Source organism: Mytilus trossulus, chromosome 8, assembly GCF_036588685.1.
Source record: "Mytilus trossulus isolate FHL-02 chromosome 8, PNRI_Mtr1.1.1.hap1, whole genome shotgun sequence".
NCBI lineage: Eukaryota > Metazoa > Mollusca > Bivalvia > Mytilida > Mytilidae > Mytilus > Mytilus trossulus.
This window is the reverse complement of record NC_086380.1, coordinates 51,178,329-51,200,476: the sequence shown is the minus strand read 5'-3', so window position 1 is coordinate 51,200,476 and position 22,148 is coordinate 51,178,329. Positions and strand designations below refer to the sequence as shown.

The 22,148-nt window shown below is 31.3% G+C and overlaps 1 protein-coding gene across 1 annotated transcript in view; it reads left to right on the top strand.

The window, feature by feature from the left end:
- The window catches only part of LOC134727743 (ankyrin-1-like), a 67,515-nt gene that overhangs the window by 19,293 nt on the left and 26,074 nt on the right, over window positions 1-22,148 (top strand). The window contains exons 3-4 of the mRNA XM_063592130.1: window positions 15,222-15,323; window positions 19,987-20,088. Of these exons, the coding sequence (XP_063448200.1) occupies window positions 15,222-15,323; window positions 19,987-20,088 (204 nt within the window). The remainder of the gene's footprint in view (window positions 1-15,221; window positions 15,324-19,986; window positions 20,089-22,148) is intronic.

The window sequence follows — 22,148 nt, the reverse complement described above, 5'->3', positions numbered from 1 at the left end:
TTTCCGTCACCCTTTCCAATTACTTAATTGACAGGGAACGATATTTAGGTTACATTCCTGTAAAAATTGACAATTCAATTTCCCATAGGAACTCCTGTTTCGGCTAAAGCTGTACTACTTTTACTATGAAGTTGTGAAAAAATGTATCCTAGAATGGAAAGTTCATATGCACTGATTTTTTTTGAAGGTACAAATATAGGGCTGTGAGGCATACTTTTAACGTTTACATGCCCGAAACTCGAAACTTACATCAAGTTCCCGTATTACCCCATCCTTGACTATAGGTTTCCCACAGATTTCAATTTGAACGATATGGATATGGATATGAAAAAACCCAGCTGTATTTACAAAGTGCAGCATTTTGGTTCTTGAATAATGATTTCAACTCTCGGTCACGAACGAAATTAAGGTCTCATGTATTAAGAATTATTGAAATTTCATGAAGTAGGTATATTGGCACTTTTATTTACATCTTTCCACACTCGCTATAATTAACAGAATGATTATCAATTGTACTGGAATTATTAACAAAATAAAAACCTTTATTGGCATATTTGGTTTTATTAAAATGTTTTTATGATCTTCAAATTTGGGAAACAGTTTGGAATAACAATATCATGAATATATGCAATTGTAATTTGAACGATTGTATACTTAGGACTGCAATATGGAATTGTGTTGCAATTCGCTGTGTATATAATTAACAGGTAAAGAAAAGGGATTGTTTCACAGATAAAGTCTGCCGTTGTCTTTTAAAATAGAAATTAGGTCCAAAATATTTGAATTGTTGGTACGAAATTTTATTTTTTTCGAATCATTCTACGTCAAAGAGAACGGTTTCTACGAACAGTTTAAGCTTTAGATTAATTGTATAAAAGTATAGTAGTAGATGCACCTCATTAAACCATATACGAATCTGACAACATCAGTTTATCAGGAGCTCTATATTTAGTAAAGTAACTACAATATTCCATTATGACTATTTCAAATCCTTTTCCCAAACACTCCTTACGTTTTAGCAAACAATCTGATTATTTTGTCGTCAAACATTGCCTTAAATATGTTTGCGTTGTTAATGATAATCCAGAAACTGATGATAAGTGTGGAAAAACCTAAACTATTCCTTAATTTTATTATGATTTTAATTTCTATGTTTCGTATATATCTGTGTAAAATATGAAGTGAAAAGAATATTTGTTTTCTTACACAGTTAAGTCACAAGCAGGATTTCGACCAACGGGTACTTGCAGTATAATAGCACTATATGAAACCTTTTTGGTATTGTTAGTGTGTTCCTGTTTTGATTTATTAAAAACAAAACCACGCCCATAAACAATTTTACTTTTTAATACAAAAACATATATATATATAGTCTTTTCTTCTATTACCTTTTTAGAATTCCAAAGTTTTTTCTTAAATTCAGAAAATTCAGAGATCCTTATATGAACCATTATTCCGAATAATATTTATTTATTAACTTTCCAGATTCTCCGAGAAGCCATTATATTTAAGGATTTGGAAAACGTCATTGATAGTCTTGCCAAAGGTGCAGATATTAATGGATGTGACTGGGTGAGGATAATATCATAGACAGCTTTATTAATCAATGAGACTGCACTGTGAGATAATAAAAAAAACAGAATAACAGAATACGGAATTAGTCTTCATTTTTACAAATAGATATTCATCTATACTCCTATACTGTGAAAGTACTTTTATTCGTGGGGTACCAATTTTTGTGGTTTTCGTGGATGACTTTATCCACGAATTTAAGTGTCCAACGAAGTAAAACAACCATTGTCTAAATCAATACATGGAAAGATCCCCATCGGTAGGTTTCACTACTGATATGATCTAGAGAATATATTGAATAACGCCAAATCTGAGGATACTTTAATAGCAGACACAGAACAACAACTGCATGTATACCTATTTAATCTTTAAAGTCATAAGAAACGAGTGACCGGTGAAAAATTATGTTCTTGCAATTCTTGAACCAATGTATACAAACATCATAAACTTAGTCTTCTGTGCACCAATTTATCATTTTTTTCGTGTAAATTTCGTATAATCGTCAATTTTTTTTCAATCGGTCAGTGTTGTTGTGAACATATGGCAGGTAATTAAAGTTCGTGTTTTGAAGCCGAAGTTAAACGATGGTCACCTGTTTGTCAACAATCGACACAAAATATACAAAAAAGCATGGAAAGAGAGCACGTGTTTAACATGTGAATTCAGATAAAAGTTTATTTTAAGGACATTCATGCGTATTGTGATAACCGGATTTTTACGAGATGGGTCACACTGAGGTCACTTTGCATACGGAAAAAATATGTCGGGGGAATTGGTTGCTGGAAGCAAGCAATAAAAATAAAGTAAACTTCTTCTAGATATGAATAAATTAAAGAATTTTCTTCAGAAAATAGTAAATGTACGCAAGTTTTATAATGAAAACTATCCATTGAGTTATAAAAAACATATGCATTATTTTTTTTTGTATTTGAGGTTTCTTATGACTTTAATAGCATTAACTGTACAACTTTTGATATTTTTATTTTCATAAAAAAAATATTTTTGATCGACGAACGTCAGATTTCCGGTATTGATATACCAGTATGAAAAAAAGTTCATTTTCTATCCTCATAGTTCTCGTACATATGGGAAATAATAATGTCATGCTGGGGTTGATTTTGATTTGACAATTCAAGATACGTTTAAAGCATTTGTTTATGTTACTGTTTTCTTTAGGTGACATATTTATGGCCTATAATTTTCACGTTTGATGATCTTTAATCTGTTGATCACTTTATCATGGGTTAATGAGTGTTATCACTACGATCTACACGGGTCAATGTTTACTCTGCAATTTCCTTTAATCAAGACTACTTGTTCTAGAGGCCTTAATTTTTCAATTATTTTTTTTTATTAAAAAACTAAAATCCACGAATTTAAAACCCACGAACATGTTAATAGTGCTCGAACCACGAAAATTGGTACCCACGAAATAAAGTAATTTCACAATATTTGTGTCTTTGTTGTTCAGTCTAACGTGTCCTATGTATTAATATACAGACTTAAAGTCATGTTTTGTTTCCTTACATATTTTTGCCTCAAATTTGGACATACACTTTACACATTTCGATTTGAACTTTTGAATCATCATCGACGAATTTTATTAGCATTATAATCTTTTAATTGCAGGATGGTTGGACCCCATTACATATTGCTGCTTCTGCAGGACTCACCGCACATGTTGAATTAATGCTAGAAACACCAGATGCAGACTTTAATGCGCAAAATGTGGTATGTTATTATATTTCATCCTAATTGGCACTTGAGTCTTGTGGGATCTTTAGCCATTCAATATATTGACATGTTTACAGTAAATGTGAAACAACAACGCAATAAACTTGCGATATGCATAAATGTTTCGCATATGTATAAACGTCTAAATTTGTGAAAATTGTTGAGCAGACTTTATTTGTACAGATACTTTTTTGTATTGTTTGAAACACAACTAAAGGCTGAACTCAGCAATTTTTTATCTGAATTACATGTTATTGATTTATATAAGGACTCTTATTGTTACCTTGATAATAGTTTTGCGAAACAAATTGAGTACTCTTTATTTATAATGCGAATTTGTCGTCAGACTTCCGGGTCTTAAATTTAAATGAACAAATGTCTACAAAATTTCCCATTTGTTAACATGCCTATTTTTAACGATGATTTTCCTTTCTATTGTTCCGCAACCCGCATTGTACCTGTAGTGACGTTTCTATTGAATCAATTGACGTAATCAATGTATAACTAGTACATGTAGAGAGTCATGGATTTCGTTAAATTGAGATAAGACCGAAGTAAACTTACAGATTCTTAAAATACACTTATTCTCAAATAGTTATAAGGTAATCTTTGAAAATTCTTATTATCGGCACAAACAGTATTTTTTTTTACTAAATAAAAACATTACTTACGACTTTTTTACTATACAGTTATGAGTCATCATTATCTTACAACCTGTCGATACGGTAATGTTAAGGGCGAACAACCTGTCGGAACTTGAAGACATGAATAATCGTTAGTTGTTTTGTGCTTCAAGGCAATCTGATTACGATTGACTAGCATGTAAAAAAATATAACACAATCTTCTTATCTTTTCTGATTTGAAATTTTAACAATTGAAAATTGTCAACAAGGGTTATTTCATTACATCAGAATGAAACAGTCACCTTGTTGATCTTGTAAATCTACTTATACAGCTTGAGTATTCTGATTGGTTGTCACATTAAACTTGATATACATTTGTTAAGGAACAGTAGATTTGACAAAAAATATTCACACATATCGTCATCTTCTTGATCATTAATAGTCTCCCGTGCATGAGGTTCATAGAGCTGAAATCTGTTTATAGTATTATCACTGACTTGTTTGATATTTGGAAACATTTCCAAAATATAGTTTATTTTTCTTGATTTTAGTTTATAAGTAGACTAAATGGCTATCATTTTCACTTTACTTTGCTTTGTAAAAAATCTTTTAAAATTCCTTGTACAGGTCTTTAAAAAAATACTTTTAACATATTCACAAAGTTTTTTTTTATTTGAATAATGCTGCTGTGAATTTAGAACATGTTCACGAAGAATTAAGTTTACACAACTGTAATTTCCATTTTGTTTTTATAATCTAATGTCAATACACATTATCAGAGGTAGTCATCAACTTTAGTAGGTAACTTATCTTTTGATGTTCCAATTCTCATTTTGTGTAATAAAGTCGTAATTTCATCTACTTTTTCCTAATAATGCAAACAATGCAAACAATCTTTTTTTCAGGACGGTAACACTCCCTTACACTTAGCCTCATTAAAAGGAAATCTCAAACTAGTGCAAGTCTTAATAGAAAAAACAGTAACAGATCCAAATAAAGTAAATGAGGTATGGAAGGTGATTTTTACTAAGATTAGTTATATGCTTATTTATTTCAACTCTAACACATATTACTGCAGACTTGTTTTTCTTGTGAATTTTTGTAGTTTCTATCCGATCATTTTCACCGAGCCTTAGATCATATCCCATTATAATAAGTGAATGACTATGCATATTTTGCTTATCTTGAACTGTTCAAAAGGAATTTGGCGAATGAATCAAATGAGTAAAAATTTGATAATAACATGCATATTACTTTCATAGGTAGTTTAGCTCAAATTAAATAGCATATTTCATTAAATTGTGTCAATGTATTTAAAAAACAGTTTTGTGAATCAAGGAATAAATAGCGCGGAAAGTTCATTCAAATAATAACATAGCAATTTACTAAATGTGTTATCGTAGAAAAAACAAATTGCTATAAAAAAGAGTTGGAATATTTTATAGGGAATCAAAACTTATAATGCGAAGTAAAACGACAACGCCATGACATAGAAAATAAACCAAACAAACAAACAAAGCTTTTCCCCTGCTTTATATAGCTAAATTGGTGTCAATGTATATCAATATTTACGTACGTGTAGACAGTGATACACATTTCTAACATTTAACGTTTCCGACCTATTTTTTTACTCGCAATTATATGTATTCGTTGGCGTATAAAAGGGGAACTCTGAACGGTCAAAACAAATTCGAACTCATCAGCTGATAATTATTTTTCAAACATGAAAACGTCTTACAAAAACGTTATACATAACCGTTGTGTCTGTCAAATACTGTAATGCTTTTAAAATACTGTAATTATTATTTGCTGAATAAAAAAGTCATGTATTTTGTGAGAAAACACTTGAGTAATTTACACAGAAAAAGATTTAATTATATCAAAATGTTGATATTAACATAGAGATTGACCACAATCTCTACAATACCAGATATCCAATAACAGTCGCCCAACTCATGCTTCCATCCGTTAAACTTTCAAAGGATGACCCTATAGCTATGAATACTTGGTTTAAAGGTTTCCGTGTATCACCGACTCTTTATGACGCAAATATTGATATAAAAAGCAAGCTTTTGAATATCCTATAATCTGGTAAATATGTCATGTATATTCTTCACATGTTGGCGCTGCTGGAATATTGCTTTAGCATAAGATTAATGCTAAAATCGTAATTGGGGAGCTGATATAATATCTCGTGTCGTTAACTTCTCTCAACCGACCCTAATTAAAAATAAAATTGAGAATAGAAACGGGGAATATGTCAAAGACATACCAACCATTATTTCAAATACCATGGGATAGATCTGTTGATTGTTTCTGGCTTAATTCGATGGAATATATGGTGTCAACACAGAAACATACTTTGAATCATTTTATGAGAGAACATCATTTATCTGGCGAACATTAAAATAAAGAATAAAGATGACCTGTTTTAGTTGTTACTGAGAAGCTACTGTGTGTATATGTATCACCTCATTTGACCTATTCAGCCTTAATAAATTACAGTACTCTTAAATTAGTATGCGTGTATGGTATTTTGTTTACCTACATAAAGGTAATCTATGTTCTTTATTTTAATTTTTGATATATCATTTAAATAATACATTTCCAACAGTTATTCCTTTAACATATTTATAGCGATTGTCGTTAAAGTTAATACCTCTTATAACACGGTTAAGACGAAACTATTCAGACTTTTTTTTGTTTGAACGGTTTACAACAGTCATTTTGCGGCCCCTAATATCCTGCTGTTTTATGTGAACCAAGGCTCCGTGTTGCAGGCCTAACTTTGACCTATAATTGTTTACCTTTCACACATGAATTGGATGGAGAGTGGTCTCGGCACTCATACTGCATCTTCTCATTATTTATACTTATGTTCAAAATAAAATGTTTAGTCTATTAGTCAGTTGCCAGTTTGTACAAATATAAATAAATCAGTACTCTTTGTACACCGGAGCTCAATTAATCATATGATCTGTTCAATACATTTTCCAATTGCATAATTTCGTTTATTAAGCTTGGGGAAACAAAAGACAATGTATCATTAAAACAAGATTGAATGATGAAAATTTCAGTTTAAATTTCTTCCCGGTCTTTTATCTGATGATTTCACTCATATAAGCACACACATTGTAAAATCAAATTCTCCATGGAAATATACATTGTGATTCGATTTGATTGTTCGTGTTTAAGCACCACATTTAAGCTAATTTTTGGCGGCCAGTTTTATTGGTGGAGAAGCCGGTGTGCCCGACCTTCGATGAGAAAACTGACAATCCTATTCAATAGAGATTGAAGTCAAGTGCACTCGCATGAGCTATACAATGTGAACACGTTTTAAAATTTTGAAAAATATTTGTTTGATAAAATGTGTTTAAAATATCGTTCAAATTGGTACGCTTTGGAGATTCCGAATATCGTCTGGTTATCGGAGTTCCAATGAGGACTAACTGCTCAACACTTATTGTGGACATATTTTTGCATTGCTATGCGTTACAATTGATGACAAAAATCAGCAAAGACCGATCGAAACAACATCTGATACAAAAATTTAATAATACTTTTAGATATATGGATGATATATTAGTTCTCAATAATGACGAATTCAGTATATATACTAAAGAAATGTATCCTGTTGAACTTACTTGAAATAAACCTAATACTAACAATGAACACTGCCCTCTCCGCGATTTTGATATCTTTATCATAAACGGAAAGCTTAATACTAAAATGTATGATAAAAGAGATGATTTTTCATTTCCTGTCGTAAATTATCCATCTTTAAATGGTGACGTTCCCTTGTCACTATCTTACGGTGTATATGTCGTGTACAAGTTGCGATTTTGTACAGGTTATAACATGTACAAAAATATTGTACATGTTATAACTTGTATAATGCAAAAATACAAGTTATAACATGTACAAAAGTACCTTATACATGTTATAACATGTACAAAATATTGCTTAAAAATGGTTTTAACTTGTACAAAATCGAAAAATAAGGATATTTTTCTATTATCGCAACAGATACCATTTTCATAACTTTTTGTTTTTTGTTTTGTCCTTTTTTTGATACAGTTAATGTACAGGGGTCGGTATTACGAAGCATTCCTAAGACCTGTCATAAGATATATATCTTAAGACATGTCTTATGATCGTCTTATGACTATCTATGGACATATCTTTATTTGATGAATTATAATTGTGAGTGTCCACTTTGAAGGCAATAGTAAAATACTTTCATTCTAGTTGACACTAAAAGACATAAGAGGATATCCAGGAAAGATGTGTCTACAAATAAAATTATGAATTGAAATCGGGTATGTTTCTAACGACAACAACCCACCAATGGAACAGACAACATCCAAAGGCTACAAATAAATGCTTTCAAAGTAGAGGATATATATTTAAAACATCACAATGACATTTGCCTCATGCAATGATCTTATAGTTTATAAACAAAAAGTGAGTTATAAATTTACATAGGTCATGCTGAAGGCCAAAAATGTTGAAGAGTAGATCCAAAGATATTGATAATGAAAGGTTCCAATGATAACTATTTCAGCTCTCTCTTGCTTTTACAGAGTAAACATATAAGACATTGTTTTAGTCTTTGCATGCTATAAAAACGAGAGGGAGGAGTATTTGCCAAAATTATTAAGAATCGTTCTTAATTTTTTTGGAAGAATTTAGAAACTAGTATTTAATGTAATTGTCATTGAGGAATGCAAGCTTTTAGTAAATAGTTTCTCACTAATTTACAACCATGATGGACTGCATAAGACATACAATTACATGAAAATACATTTTGCCAACATTATTCATGAAACACATATTTCTAAAACTTTGTGATCATTTTCCTTTACAGAAAAAGACACGTTCTGACCTATTTATTGTTGTTCTTTCTGCATTGGTGAATTTAAATGTATATTTTACTTCTTTAAGATTTATTTTAAATTTTGTACAAGTTAAAACCATTTTTAAGCAATATTTTGTACAGGTTATAACATGTATGAGGTACTTTTGTACATGTTATAACTTGTATTTTTGCATCATACAAGTTATAACATGTACAATATTTTTGTACATGTTATAACCTGTACAAAATCGCAACTTGTACACGACATGTATATATATATATCTCAACTTGTACGATTCGCTCTTGTACGTAACAACGTTTTAGATATAATGTTATATATGTATATACTCCCATTGACGGTAATCATCTCATACAAGGATGGGTGGGTGGCTGGGTAAACATAATAACGAATGTTACTACGTTGAACTATAGGCAAACTTTATTTTCTAAGACTAACCCCTTAAGTAATACTTAATCATGCTTTTCACGAAAATCATGAGGGCATATACCCGTAAACCCTGCATTATGGGTATGTGCCATCCAATCAAATTAAACGTAAACACACACCATGTGCTTGATATAAACACACACACTTGTTTATAGTAAAAAAAATCACTTGATCGTTACAACGTCATGTGACTTAACACCTTTAATAAATATTTTTATATTCTAATTCGTCAGCTCAAACGAATTTAAATTATTTAATAAATTAAACAACACATAAATAGGATAAGTCTGCCTCCAGCTGTACCAGCCTTTCGAAAGACAAAAAAGGCCAAGAAGATCTGAACAAAGAATTATACATATATAAAGTATATTTTTGAAAATTATATTCCCAAACTTTTAGACACAGTCAGTTATTCTTTAATATTTTCTCTTACATAGACATCTTTTGCTTTATCTGAAGCCCATCTACCATTCTTCTTAAATAATCTATAATGAATGCTAGCTGATGCAGCTGCAGTAGTTCCATCTGATCTAAAGCTATGTAATCCAAATTTGGACTTGATAAATGATAAAGGTTTAAGACATCTCAGTTCATAAGACTTAGATTTTTCACATAAATACATGGATTAGAATATATTATCTGAAGATGATGCGTCAATATTGGATAATAATAAATATTTCCCCAACATACTAACAGGGCATGTTTCTGTATCTGTTCTAGCTATTAAAACCTGTGTGCCTTCTCTATAATGATCAGTTTTGCTTTTCTGTATGAGCAAAGAGACATGTGTATCACTACATTTTAAATCAGATCTTTTTAAATATACCATTTAGGAAAATCTTAAAAACCCTGCATAGCTAATACGACACATACAACACATTATAATTTTATAAGATTGTTACATTGACCATATTTATCAACAATTTTCCTTAAAATATCTGGCGCAATTGGTTCTTTTTTAATGTACAATAACATTATCCAATCTTTCTATGAGCTCCTTCTTTAACCGATATACACAACTGTGAATTACACGGATTGGGATAGACAGCTAGTTTATGAGCCCAGCTTATTGAATATTATGCTTCTTCAACCTTATAATACGAATTAAATGTCTATGATAAGTGTATTAAGTACAATGAAACATAGAAATCTGATGCTGGTAAAGGTTTGACGTAAGAATAGTTATTACAGCACTTACAGAAATTGTTAAATGCATATGAATATTTTCTTTTGGTATTCTTTGCTTTCGAACGCACACAGAACTCAGGTAGGCAATTAGATAAATATGACAAATTTTGGTCGACTAGCTTAGGCAAGGATTTCAATACTCCACATGAAAAAATATCTGAAAAACGGGCATATGAAATAGAAATATAATTTACTTTACTACTAGCTTACAATATATTTATTTTTGGCAATGCACAGGTTTGTCATGTCTTCTCTGACTGTTCGTGACGTTAAAACACTAAATCCCTGGGATGTTTTTAAGTTGATTTTAGTCTCTGATGCGTGATTTTTCATTATTAATGTTTTTGGCTTTTAAGGGGGCTCGCGGGTCTAATAATTTTTTTAAATTTAATATAGGATTTCGCCTTATTTTTCTGTAAATGAACTTTATATGTTACTTAATAGAAAAATGAAATATAAAATGGTGTCACCCTCCATTTACGCTCGCAATCTGTCTTCGAAAGAAGCATACATGTTTGTAAAAGTACATATTTTCTGCTGAACTGATAGGAGAAAAAGAGGTAATATCAAACTAAAAAAAAAACTTAATTACAGAAAACGCAAAAATTTTACAATAATTGGGTTTATGTACAGCTTATTCGAAAACAACAATAAAAAATATAGGTCACCGATGAGTTAAAAAAGATATTTCAATTTTAATACCAAAAAATGGCATTTTGCACCAAAGGGAGAGAATTTGGAGCTTTTGCAATGATATCTCCATTTAAAAAATCACCTCGGGCCAACACAAATTGATTTTTTGGAATGACTTTTGTAACATTTTATGTTTTTTTGAAAATCTTATACCCGCGAGCCTACTTAATGAGCTGTCAGTAACTGCGAGTACTCTCAAATTGTATTTTTTTTGGTAAATTCGACCTGTTGATATTGTTAATAATGCTTTTTTTGTTATTTTATATTAATATGGATCTTGTCTATATACCAGCTTTGATAATTTGGAATATCTTCTAATTTTCACTTCTTCTTTGTATCAACTTCAAGATTTACCTGTATTATTAAAACCTGTTTTTTTTTCAAATGTGATTATTTTCGAAGAGTTAAATATTTCGCAGTGGTGTCTTGCCATGGCTTTGTTTGGACTTGTTTGTTTGCTTTTTGGCCTTGAATGTTCGTCCCTTATATTTTATAAGCTGTGCATTTGCATTCAGATATCGCAGATCAAATTTATTCGTTCATAGTGTATTAATTTACGTTTTTTCATTGAGTTAAGCCTGCCAATTGATATTTTTTAGTGTGTTTTTCTATGTTGTGATAATATGTTGTTGTTTCAGAAAAAGAGAGAAGGTTTGGTACCATTAAAATGTTTAATCCCGCTGCAAATGTTTGCACCTGTCCTAAGTCAGGAATCTGATGTACAGTAGTTGTCGTTTGTTTATGTAATTTATACGTGTTTCTCGTTTCTCTTTTTTATATAGATTAGGCCGTTGGTTTTCCCGTTTGAATGGTTTTCCACCAGTAATGTTGGGACCCTTTGTAGCTTGTTGTTCTGTGTAAGCCAAGGCTCTGTGTTGAAGGCCGTACATTGACCTATAATGGTTTACTTTTTTAAATTGTTATTTGGATGGATAGTTGTCTCATTGGCACTCACACCACATCTTCCTATATCTATATAAGAAATATTGGCACTTTTGGTTGTTATCAATATCAATTTCATTAATCGAAGACTTCCAATTTAATGTATTTTCCACCTTGAAATACTAAAAAGAACAAAGTCACAATACAGTATGTAATGTATTAGATAATGAAAAAATATTTGCACCTTAAGCAAATTTAGTAAATTTCAAACATTAGTTCCTTCCCTTTAAGACGTGGCACGGTACTTGTCTATCCCATATTCATGTATTTGGTTTTGATGTTATATTTGTTATTCTCGTGGTGTATTGTCTGTTGCTTGGTCCGTTTCTGTGTGCTGTTGCGTTTCGGTGTTGTGTCGTTGTTCTCCTCTTATATTTAATGCGTTTCCCTCGGGTTTGGTTTGTTGCCCCGATTTTGTTTTTTGTCCATGGATTTATGAGTTTTGAACAGCGGTATACTACTGTTGCCTTTATTTATGTCAATCAATTCAGCTCGAGGTGTAAACGTTACTCAATGGTCAGGTTATTACATTTTAAGAATTTTATAGAGAATAAGAAAAGATGTTTACACTTTTCATTGTTGTCTACTTGAAATAAGTTAACATTTGTGTAAAAACATCCATAATTGTATTTGAGTAGTCATTATTTTACAAAAAGGAAAAACAAACATGGTTCTTTATTAAAGAGCTGACAAAAATAATAAGCAATTACAAAAATTAGGTCAGCACATCAACATTATAAAAAATAGAAATTTTGACACTTTTGATGGTTGTCGACATAATTCTAGTAATCACAGACATATAGAACTCTCAGTTTGTTTTAATCTATCAAACAAAAAAAAAAACCAACAAAATATCCCAAAAAACAGAATTTTACCAACAGCAGATACTATATGAGGAAGATGCAGAGAATAACTTTTGCAATTTTAAACTTAAATTCCTTTCTTTTTGATTTTGCCATTTGATTTGGACTTTCCGTTTGGATTTCATTTTTTTAGGTATGAACAGTAAAACAACTCATTCTTACATATTACATATTTAATTACTAGGCGAAAAAAGTACTCAACTATCAGTCCATTAAAAATATAATAAATTATTAAAAACAAATTTATATCTGGTTTACCTTTAAGCATCATAAGCTATAATATATCATTCATTAATGTACAAATGTAGCCCCATTTCATGCAACAATAAAAACGTCATCTGTGAAACGTACATTTCATAAATGTAAACCAAAAGGCAAATTACCAATGACCCTTTCCTTTTTATTTTGGAGATAAGTTCACAAGGAAGTTTGATAATTTCCGCAATGAAACAAATCTTTACATTTCAACAATAAAATCATAACTCTATGATTAATAAAAAAAACTCGCTATAAAATAATTACAGAAATGATATATTGTACTTGACAATACAAAGAGAAATAAATCAATATAATAAGTGACAGAAATCTTTTAGATTTTCTGTATTAAAAAGATATAAATATATCCTGCAAAAACAATTTATTATTAAATTTTTAACATTTAAATCAAATAAAATAATCATTTGCAATTTAAAAAATACTGATGTGCAGATGTCTTATTGATTACTTTGAAATTAAAAGAAGATTTATTTAGAGTTCTTTCACGGCAAGAATGTTATAATACGAAGACTTTTACTGCTCACATGATAAATAATACAAATCTATGTACTTTTGTTAATATTGACTTATACAAAAATATGATTTCAATGAAAAGACAAAATCAGGACATTTTTTTTTATCAAATTACGCCACTGTTTTGACCAACCAGTAACCTATCTTTTTTTATTATATCTAAATTTACGAAACCATCCTGAGTTACCTAAAATACTGAATTAAAATACCGGCATTTAGTAACGAATAAGAACTATTTGAAGGTTTTGTTTATGTCGACGAAGATGTAGACTTATAATGTTCAGGTTGTATTTAGACAATAACAATCAAAACCAAGGAGTAAACAAAGACTCACAAAACCAAAGGACATTTACATCAACAGTTATAAATAATAATTAAGAAACAACACGCACTCCACTTAAAACCGGGAGGGAAATCAGGTGCTCCGGAAGGGTAAGCATTTCCTGCAACGTATACGGCACCCGTCGTGTTATGTCTTTGTTCACTTCGGTAATTAGAACAGTCAATCTCGATGTATCAAAATTATTGATTTTGAATACATACAAAGTCATATAGTTTTCTATATGAACAGATAAATCGGTCTCATTATCAAATAATTAGAATATGTTAGCAATCATTGATTTATTTACTGAATGTATATGCAACAGTATGCATCCTAATGTTTCAAAAGTGTTAATAACGAAAACGACTACACATTACGCCAACATGGAGATCTTTAGAGTTTATCTTTGCTGATTATGTGATACACTCGTATGAATAATCATCGTATCATTGATGCCACCACAAACTGTGTAAACGCGCGGTTTCTGTTTTCCATTATAACACGGATGGAAACAAAAAAGTGAACGCACATTTACGTTTTATATCAACAGAAAGTTCAATGTAATGCTGAGTAAACGAGGCGTTTATATAAATTGCAGGTGAACTGTGTTTTTTAAATGTATGCTTGATCTGCACTGTATGCGAGGAGTCCCTTTTCAAAATAACTAATAATATCGATTTACGTCATATTAACTGAAACTAATATAACCGATCTTTCGCTGTAAACACAAATCTTCAACGAATAGACCGGCTGATCCTACAAAGCATTATCATGAAAAATAATTACTATGTAACCATTATGATTTTTGGAATAAAATCACCAATCTATAATTTTAAAATCTGAATAATAATGTGTTTAACGGAAGATATCAATCAGATGTTCCAAGACATTATTGGATAAGTTGTAAAATTGCAAACTTAATCAATTTTTGTTTTCAATTAAAATCCCTGTTTGTTTGGATAATTTAAAACTCATGGACACCAATTGTGTCCGTTCATTAGCTGTTTAAAAATCAAAATTTATAAGATTAAGGATTTATTCAACATGTTAATTTATATGATGACATCGTTGGTGGCTAAATGTTATTTAGTTTCTCTTATTGACACTATCTTTAAAGTATAATTTACTGTAAAGTCGTTCATGTTTTGTGTACATGATTTGAAAACTGCCAACTTTTAAATTCAGATAGGTGATAATGCCTTACACTTAGCTGCTAGAGATGGACAGTCCGACGTAGTGCAATGTTTACTAAAAAGAACAGATTTAGATCTAAATCAAGGAAATAGGGTATGTACTTTATTTGTTATCAGGATTGTTTATATAGAAAAGTTACAGAGTCTTTGATTTCACTCTACTTTGTGTCTTTCACTTTGAATCTATAGTATTTATTATAAGTAAGGGTATGTTAAGCTTTAACTCCCATTGAGTTGTTCGAATAAGGCGAATAAAAGAATGTATGGGATGGACAATGAACATCATATGTAAATCATTTTGCGGCAAGTATTGCAAAAAAAGTGTATTATATTTCATAAAACTATGTCAATATCAAATTAGCTTGTAATTTGAAAACAGCTAATCATTTCATTTTCAATTACAAAATCATGTTATCTAATCAAAATAAAACTTTATCAAACAATAGTAAAAAATTTGTGGAATGATAGCCAAAAAGACAACTACCTGTCTACAAGAGACGAAATGACATGGAAGTTAATAACTAGAGGTCACCGAAGGCATTTAACAATGAGCCATACCGATTCCGAATAGTAAACTAAAACGACCAAGTCAATATAAACTGATGTTTGAACTGATAGGTCGAAACACTCACACAGTCATGGGAACCACGACAAAACGACATAAAGAACGAACAACAAACTACAAAACACTACATAGAAAAATAGAGACTAAGTAACTAGACCCTCACGAACAATCAGGTTATCGCAGGTGCCCTGAAAAGTGAACAGATGCTGCTTTGCTGGTAGCACTCATGTGTTGCGTGTGATAGTTCATATGCGGTGATAAGTATAATTGGCCAATATAAGATCACAGGAAAAGAGGTTTGGATGGTGGTTACGATTATAACACTTTATAGAGTTCATATAAATTGTTATGCCCCCTTTAAGTTTTCAAAAGGATAACGTCAACTATAAAACTTGGAATCCTTGGTTTGAATAACTTCCTTGTATGATACAACCCTGTCTGAAAGAAATCAAGATAAGATATACATGTACAAGCTCAGGAATACAGATAATGTCAGTTTTAACTAGGGATGTCAACTCAGCATGCTCAGTAAATATTTACTTATTTAGTACATGCTCGCAAAAATTATCTAAAAAATATAAATACAAAATTATTCCAATTGTATGTATTGTGTGTAGTTGTCTCATGGAATTACAACCCTCAACATTATTTCCTGGGACTAGTTAGTAGTTAGTTATCAAAGGTACTAGGATTATAATAGATTATAGTCCCAGACATTATATACCATAATTAATACGTTACCCAAATGATATTTAATGTTCCTTACGTCGTAACTACATTCCCCTTCCCTTTCATGAACGTGACCTTCTGAATAAGACTATTTACCGGATTTGTTATCTCATAATTAACAGGAAGGGTGCCACATATGGAGCAGGATCTGCTTACCCCTAGTTTTTGGTGGGGTTTGTGTTGTTTATTCTTTAGTTTTCTATGTTTTGTCATGTGCACTATTGTTTGTCTGTTTGTCCTTTTCGTTTTTAGCCATATCGTTGTCAGTTTATTTTCGATTTATGAGTTTGACTGTCCTTCTGGTATCTTTCGTCCCTCTTTCAATAGCTCATTTACCAACTTTTATGGACACCATCATAAATTGGTTACTCTATACGTTGTGTATAGTATAAAAGCATTTTACTTTTCTACACTTAACACAAGTTTTCCACATTCCAAACTTAAAGACAAATTGAAAGAGTTGGTATTGCTTTGTTTCATACAAAAGAATGACCAACGCAGATAAAGTATCTTGTCTTAAGGAGGGATACATCCTACTTTGTAAAGGATCACTCTGCTTAAAAAAATCTTTGAAACAACTGACATTATCAAGATGCTTGATTTCTTGATTGACAATATATGTGTTACGTTTGGAGGACGTGTTTTTTTTTAACAAACTGTCAATATTCTAATGGGAAAAATTGTGCACCTCTTCGTGCCGACTTGTTTCTTTATTTTTATGAGGCTGACTTCATAAAGAAATTTCTGATGAAGAAAGATAAGAAGTTAGCAATATCCTTTGACTCTACTTTCCGCTATGAAGATTGTATTCTTTCACTATATCCTTCAACATTTGGTGACTATGTTGAACGCATCTATCCCATCGAACAAAATATCAAGGATACTACAGATAGAGTTAATCGGCCTCATATCTTGACTTACATCTCCAAATTGACAATGAGGGTCGGTTGTAAAGAAAACTTTATGACTAAAGAGACGATTTCAGCTTTCAAATTGTAATCTTTCCATTTCTAAATGTAAGTTCCAAACATTCCACCAACTTCTGCATACGGTGTATATATCTTTTCTTGATGGAAGGTTGCTGCTTACAAGTAAGCTATGAAACCAAGAGTTCAAAATGGTGAAGTTGAAATCATCACATCGTATATTTTACGGAGGCCATCACGAGTTGGTTTCACCGTTATAAAATGACGAATTCACAAATGATATCGGATATGTTCCTCACGTCGTAACTACAAACCCGTTAGCTTTCATGAACGTGACCGAATTATACTATTTACCGTATTTGTTATCACATAAGCAACACGACGGCTGCTACATTTGGAGCAAGATCTGCTTACGTTTTCGCAGCACCTGATATCACCCCTAGTTTTTGGTGGGGATTGTGTTGTTTATTCTTTAGTTTTCTACGTTTTGTCATGTGTACTATTGTTTGTCTGTTTCTCTTTTTCATTTTTAGCCATGGCGTTGTCTTTTTTTTATTTTTGAGTTTGACTGTTCCTTTGGTATCTTTTGTCCCTCTTTTGTGTCTGTGTATAAACTAACGATGGACATTTTTACCCCATCTTAAACTGTGATTTACTGTTTACGTCGTCTAGTCTTTTAAGAACCGACCATGATCTTTTTCCCGAAATTGACTATTTTGTGAGCGTGAATTCGCATTACTATAAGACGCGTGACGGTATTTGTTGATCACACACTCATGTAGTTGTGATGATGATGATGATGTTGTATATGTAATTCTGATCGGATAATGTTAAATGTCTCTTCGTTAAATTGTTATTGTAACTTTATTGTTTTAATCCATTAATTTTCTATTTGTATGTAAAAGTAATAATAAATTATCACGCTGTCAGTTTATAAGATTTTAGTTCATAGCAACTATATGCACACTATCTATTTGTTTAACAGTTCGATCTAGAAAGTATACTGACATAGCAAGTTTTAAACAATTAATGATCTAATTACTAACTAATTTTATATCAATTTTATTGTTATTGTTGTAAAATACTTCAACGGACATGATTAAGAACCTGATCTTGAATTATAATATTTTTTTGGAAATTTACCTGTGACGTCATTTTTGTCGCGTTGATTCATTTGTGTGGTATAAAGTTCTGTTGTGCGGTTTTTGTGCGCTGTCTAGGTTGTTTTACGTGTTCATTTTTATTCTGTGATTAGCTTGTCGAAATTAACTATTGTATAGTCTTTTTATGTATGTGTATGTGTACCTGAATGTAATGTTGTCATTGTAGTGTTATATTGAATATTACCCAGAAAGGGCGAGGTGTAACTATCCACAAAACCATTTTTTTTTCTTAAAATATCCTGTACCGAAGTGGGCAAAAATGCATTTTTTTATTTTTTACTTTTTGTTTTTAAAGTTTTTATTTTAAAGTTCGTTTCTGTGTGTGTTGCATTGTCGATTATATTTTGTTGCACTTCAGTATTTAATTTGTTTCGTTGTTTTCCTCTTATTGTTAATGTGTTTCACTCTGTTTTAATTTGCAACTTTTGGATTTGTTTTCTGTCTCTCGCTTTACGACTTTCGAACAGCGGGATTCTACTGTTGCCTTTATTTATGTCGTAATTAATTCAATTGCAATAAGATGTTAATTTCGACTATGCTCCGTTGATTTATGGCAACTGTATAAGCAGTGTTCCTATATCAAGTAAATAATGATAATCAAAAACCAGGATCATAATAATTGTGTACGCAAGACGCGCGTTTCGTACACAAAACATTCACGAGTCACACTTCAATGAAAAAAAATTAAAAGGCTAAATAAAGTTCGAAATAGAAGAGCATTGAGGACTAATCATTCCGAAAGATAATTCAGAAAAATAAGTGCAATCTCTGGAATCTTGTTGCTACATATAATCGACAAGTTCACAATTGAAAACCTACGATATTCTCTTTTGTCCAAAATCTACCATATTGTCAATTTATATGTATAGGTCAGAATATAAGAAGATTTTACTGAATATGCAGAGACATTATTTTAAGTCCGATGGGATAGATTGATTAACCGACTTTTGCATACTTTAGTGAACTAGATGCATACTTTGATTTTTTTTTATAGATATGATATCCTTTATATAGCGGGAAAAGTGTCATCTGTTTTCATTCTCCTTGTGAATCTACTTCATAAAGTCGGTGTTATATGAATTATAAAATAACTCGGTAGGGATTGTACCCTAGTTCGATCCTTTTGGAGAGTCGATTGTATGTTTTAAAACACGTCCACCAATCGTAACAAATATGTTATGATTGATAAAAAACGGTGCTAAAGTTCATTAAGTAAATGTGTGGTTTTAAAATTATTGATAAAAAACGGTGCTAAAGTTCATAAGGTATTTGTTGTTTAAAAGCGTAATAATTTTTTTCATAATAAAATTAAGTTCTGTAGAGTAGTTCATTTTTCTGTATGATACTGTAAACATCGTCATCTTTTAATTTCAGGACGGAAACACCCCCCTACACTTAGCTGCACTAAGAGGTAATCTCCGAATAGTTCAATTGTTATTAGAAAGAACAGACACAGATCAAAATAAAGGAAACGAGGTATGGTATGAAATGTTCACTAGAATAGGTAATATTCTGAATTATTCTGCACTGTAACAGGTTTATTATGCAGTTTTGTTTTTCATGGGCCTATTAAAGGCAATTTGGAAATTATCTCTATTCTGGTTCATCTAGATTTAAAGTGATATTACATTTTTTTATCATCCTCTGCAACTATGATTTTTTGGTTTTGAGCCATTCAAAATCAAATTTGGCGAATGAGTTATCAAAGGTACCATGATGAATAAATTGAGAGTAACTTTAATAAATGTCATGTGCATACCAGATTTGGCTTGTTTTGCATTATCCTGTAAAAATTCATCAGAATGTGTCAATGCTTCTCACAGATCAGTTTGGTTATTAAAAAAACAAAAAGAGTGGGATGGTTATGAAAATCCTATCATAGCACTTGCTTTCGTGGTTTGCCTTAGTCAAAGTTACCTTAAAAAGAGATTGAACAATCTATAGCGAATATTGAAAATTTGGTCGGGTTGTTGTCTCCTTGACACATTCCCTATTTTCATTCTCAATGTAAATACTATGGTAGTGGTATGATATAAATAATACATGGAAGATCTTAAAAAGAGAAAAAAAAATCCTTTACATTCACGACGGTGCACTACACAAAGAGTCAAATAGTAAATAATCATAGCATTACCACAATTACCACACCTGGGGAATCGATGGCTGAGTTGTATAGGTGGTCGAGCTACTTTGTCACTATCCTGTCAACACTGATGTTGTGAGTTCGTTCCGCACGGGGTACGTGCACTCGACTCTTATCTTAATTGACTAGGATTGTCAGTTTTCCTACCGAAGGTCGGTGTTTTTCTCTTGACACTCCAACTTCCGCCACCAATAATAACTGACCGCTACGAAATATACAATAGTGTTGAAAGCGGCGTTAAACACCAGTCAATCAATCATTAATATACCTCATCATTTAGCCTCTTTTTAACATATGATTTTGTTGTACTATTAGTTATTATTTCAGTGCTTTTAAATAATTTCCTTACTACTGACAAAGAGGTCATCATAAATGGTTTGTAACACAGCATCTGCAAAACATTGATTTACTTTTTATTGGAGTGGTATTGTTTTTTTTCGATGATTTAGATAAAATTCGAGCAATTGATGATCATTAAAATTTGGTTGACAGCTTTGACCGTTAAACCCTCTACCCTACCGGTCAATACAAATAGCATAGACTGTTCAATATTAATAAATTGTCATTTAAAAAAAATGCGCCTACAAATTTAATGATGTAACCCTTATAAAGCATATGAAAAGAGTAAATAAGCTAGATATATTGAATTGAAATGAAATAAGACCGAAGAGTACATACATGTACATGTTTTCTTTGAATACGTTTCGGCAATAAAGTGTATCTCGAGGGTATTTCTTTGGACACTAAGTGGACCCACTCTTTTAGTCGAAATTCGTAGGAGAGGTGGCCATTTTCAAATTGGCAATGATTGGCGGAGGTTTGATTTCTGTAAAAATATATTAGTTAAGCTTTTAACATGAAAAAAGAGTGGCAATGCTTAAATATAGATAAGGAAGATGTGGTGTGAGCGCCAATGAGACAACTCTCTATCCAAATAACAATTTATAAAAGTGAACAATTATAGGTCAATGTACTGGTTTCAACACGGAGCCTTGGCTTACACCGAACAACAAGCTGTTAAGGGCACAACAAGTACTAGTGTAAAACCATTCAAACGAGAAAACCAACGGTCTAATCTATATAAAAAAACGGGAAACGAGAAACACGTATAAATTACATCAACAAACGACAACTACTGCACACTTGATTCCTGACTCAGGACATGTGCAAACATTTACATTATACATGTTATAACATTGCCATCTTGAACAAAATGTATTTAAATGTTACCCTGATGAAGTGGTCACCCGATCGAAAATGTTCGGTGACATATTGCTTTTCATCTGTTTTTTTTTGTCTTATTGTTGTCATTCTTCCACCTAATTCTGTCCATACATGTTCAAGACCAAACGAGATGTCGATATCGACAAACGAATACAACGTGACAAAACAA